The sequence below is a fragment of the Anarhichas minor genome, unplaced genomic scaffold, assembly GCF_050575085.1.
Source record: "Anarhichas minor isolate MPS153535 unplaced genomic scaffold, ASM5057508v1 ptg000027l, whole genome shotgun sequence".
Classification (NCBI taxonomy): Eukaryota; Metazoa; Chordata; class Actinopteri; order Perciformes; family Anarhichadidae; genus Anarhichas; species Anarhichas minor.
In genome coordinates, this window is record NW_027466473.1 from 16321137 (window position 1) to 16324797 (window position 3661).

General features: G+C 46.8%; 1 protein-coding gene across 1 annotated transcript; it reads right to left on the reverse strand.

Moving 5' to 3' along the window:
* Positions 1-556: 556 nt before the first annotated feature.
* On the reverse strand, positions 557-1951 carry drd1b (dopamine receptor D1b). The gene has a single exon (XM_076102302.1). The coding sequence runs from the start codon at positions 1946-1948 to the stop codon at positions 557-559; it is 1392 nt and encodes a 463-aa protein (XP_075958417.1). The 5' UTR covers positions 1949-1951.
* Positions 1952-3661: the final 1710 nt, after the last annotated feature.

The window sequence follows — 3661 nt, forward strand, 5'->3', positions numbered from 1 at the left end:
GCAACAAACAACAAATTATTCTGTACTGAAAATCAATTTACATTGCTCTCTCTTCCATAAAACACATACAAAGCACCTACCTACAAGACATTTTGCTAATAGCTACTACATCTTCCTCCACTGTATATACTGTGTTTAAGTCCTTCCAGGATTGTGTCAGTACTGTACAGTATACACATGCAGATGTATACATCTTTGTAAATGTAAAAACAAATGTATACATGTGCACAAAGCTAGTGTTCTGCTTTAATATTCACATTATCAACATTTATCATCAAATGTGTCAATTTCATCAATAAATGCTGAGAGTATTTTGCAGATAGTTATATCCAGGATAAAGTGCCTTTACTTTAAAACATTCTGTAGGTTTTTCCATGTAGATTTTTGTTGACAGTCTTAAGGTCCCGCATATCCCACTCAGTGTTTCCCTGTCAGGCATGTTCTTATTAAAGATAATCGTCTCTTTTGTTACGTTTGCTGTCCTCCTGTGTGAGCTTTTCTTCCCTTTGTGTGTACATCCATGCCTCGGTGTACTCCGATCAATATTTGCCTCCTCTCAACATGGCACGGTTTTATGCTGTCCGTTCTGTGTTATGGGATTGATCTTTTCCAGGGTGACCTCAGTGTCGCTGTCTAAATTCCCAGAGATGGCTGGGGAGAGTTTCTCCAGGGCGTTGTTTCCTATTCCCACCTCGATCTCCAGTCCGCATCCATCCTTCTTCTGTAACTCCTCCTCCTGACACAGGATGCTGTGGGGGATCACATAGTTGGCTGAATGGTTGCCCTCCTTCGGGATGTGACTCTTGGGCTGATACTGACAGTTGGGGTTCGAGTTGGGGGCGCCCATGTTGTTGTTAATGCTGACGATCTCGATGGCGTTGCTCCCAGGGCAGAGCCGGTGACAGCCCAGGAGGATGGAGAAGGCCTTGCGGAAGTCGGCGTTGAAGGCATAGATGATAGGATTTAGCGAGGAGTTCGCCCAGCCAAACCACACAAACACATCGAAGGTGGTGGAGCTGATGCAGAAGAAGTCTGTGGTACCGTCTGGCAAGTTCGGCTCGCAGAACGGAACCATGCAGTTAAGGATGAAGAAGGGCAACCAGCAGCACACAAACACTCCCATGATGACTGAGAGCGTCTTTAAGACTTTGGTTTCTCGCTTGAACGACATTTTGAATGAGCTCTCACTGTCAATGCTCGAACTATTCCCCATGCTGCTGTGGCGGTTTTTGGCACTCTCTGCTGCCCGCTCCAGGGCAGATATTCTCCGTATCTGTATCTGGGCGATACGGTAGATCCGGGTGTAGATGACGATCATGATAGCCACGGGAATGTAGAAGCTGATAAGGGAGGAGGAGATGGCGTAGGTCCTGTTAAGGCTGGAGTCGCAGTTGTCAGGGGGCAGATCGCCGGTGTATGTTCCATTCAGCTCTGCGTAGCTGGTGGTCTGAGCTTTGTGCCAGTTTAGCTGAACAGGAATGAAGGAGATGAGGACTGACAGGGTCCACGCCACACTGATCATCAGACATGCCACTTTAGGGGTCATCTTGCGTTCATAGCGGAACGGGCTCGAGATGGCCCAGTAACGGTCTACACTAATCACACACAGGTTCAAGATGGAGGCAGTGGAGCACATGATGTCGAACGCCACCCAGACATTGCAGAACGCGCCAAACGGCCAGAAGCCCACGATCTCAGTGGCCGCCTTCCACGGCATTACCAGGAGAGCTACCAGGAGGTCAGAGATGGCCAGCGAGATAACAAAGAAGTTGGTGACCTTCGACCTCAGGTGTCGGAACTTGGTGACGGCGACGCACACAAGCGTGTTGCCTAGCAGCGTGGTGAAGATGAGGAGGAAGAGGAAGCATCCTGTCAGCACACGTTTAGACGAGTCTCGGTCTGGCAGCAGCTGCTTTCCATCTTGTACCGTTGAGAAATTCTGATCCATTGTTGATATTACACTGCTAATAAAGTGAGATAGGGGGTGGGTGAGGGGGTGTCAACAGTCACCCCATCACATCCCCAGCCTGCAGCAGCTGTGCCTTAGACGGACGGTGTGGCTGGTGGAGAGGTCAATTGTCTCGGCACCAGCTCTCCCACAGACTGGGTCATCCATAAGCTCCTTGTCACAACCACCATCTTTGCACGAAAACTGCTAAAAATATTTCAAAAATATCTCTTGACGCCCAAAAATACCTGGTTCGTAAATCCCTGCTGCAGCAGACATTCTAGATGGAAGAGGAGGAGGGATATTCCAGCTGATGTTTGCAGTTATTTTTCCAAGCACAGTCGTCATGAAATAGTATAAAGCAGCAGTAAAAATTAAGTTAAATAAAAAGTAAAGTCCTTGTTCATTTGTCTGCTCTCTCTGGATGCCTCAAAGTTTCACACCATATTGTAGCCGAGCTGTTGAGTAAACAGAGGCTTGGCCAATCATTAGCCTTATATACCACCTCATCAATAACTTCTATCGATGGTTTTCGCGCTGCGTTTATTTGATTTGTTTAATGATCCTCTAGGCGTGTCAATGGGATTATGTTAGTGCCTGTATAGAAGCTGATCCACCCCAGCTAGGCGTCGTGTTGTTGTTGTTTTTTTTGGTATTATTATTTATTGAATCCAGCTCCCTGTTACTACATGGCACAGCATTTCCAAAAATGAGCCACAAATTAGGCTGAAAACTGCATTCAAAAGTCTCAACAGTCCATTTCGAGATTCGAGATTAAATGTCTAAATTCATCACATGTAGGAAAGCACATCAATCTCACCGCTCTTTTTATGCTGACATGTCGCTGTAATCCAGATGCGAGGCCGTTTTTCCCCCTTTGGCTTTAGTTCGCGTGCCCATTTGTGTGAACACAGCAAAACGACCGCTCAGCTTTCAAAAACATTCAAGAGTTATTTGGGCCACCCCACCTAAATTATCTCTGGCAATGAAATCCCTGGGTTGGCGTCTTAGAAACAGAGTCGCGAGTTTGTTTATATTATTTTCTAAATCTTTAGACGGCGTGCGCTCCGCTCTGTGGATGTGGTCAGCTCGGGACCCACTTGAAAAATAATTGAATCCAAAATCAACTGTGTTAATTGAACTGACGAACAAAAATAATTCAGTCCCGCCAAAGTCCACATCTCCTCGGTATACATCCAATTTGTATCTTGGAACCAAGTGAAGGAGAAGGAGCTCACCCTCTCTGCGCACTCCTCCGTGGGAAGTCAGTCACTCTCCCCTGTTGCGACGGTCCTCAGGTGTTTTTATCACTCCACATGCGTCTCTTTATGGGTTCCTCCTCTGTTGTGCAAAATTCTGTTACCCTGTGATGTGTCTGCGGTCTGACTGGCCGGCGGAGAGTGATGGGAATGACTCGGTCTCTCCAAGACCCGTTTTCGTGCGCGCTCCTCTCTCTCCGCTCAGCTGCAGCCTGCTGCTGTGCGCCACGGTCTTTGCCACAACTGCTCCATCTATCCAGGGAGGCTGTGAAGGGTAAAGCCACCCAAATTCACACCATAAAGCCCTATTTTTGTTTGCTCAAGAGAGCACATGATGACAAAAACCTTTCCGACCTACATTTACGACACATAAGTATTATTACGGGACAATATCTACAGAGGGAAAACATTAGCTTCCTTTTCTCAGTTCATCAAATTATGTAAATGTCTGCCT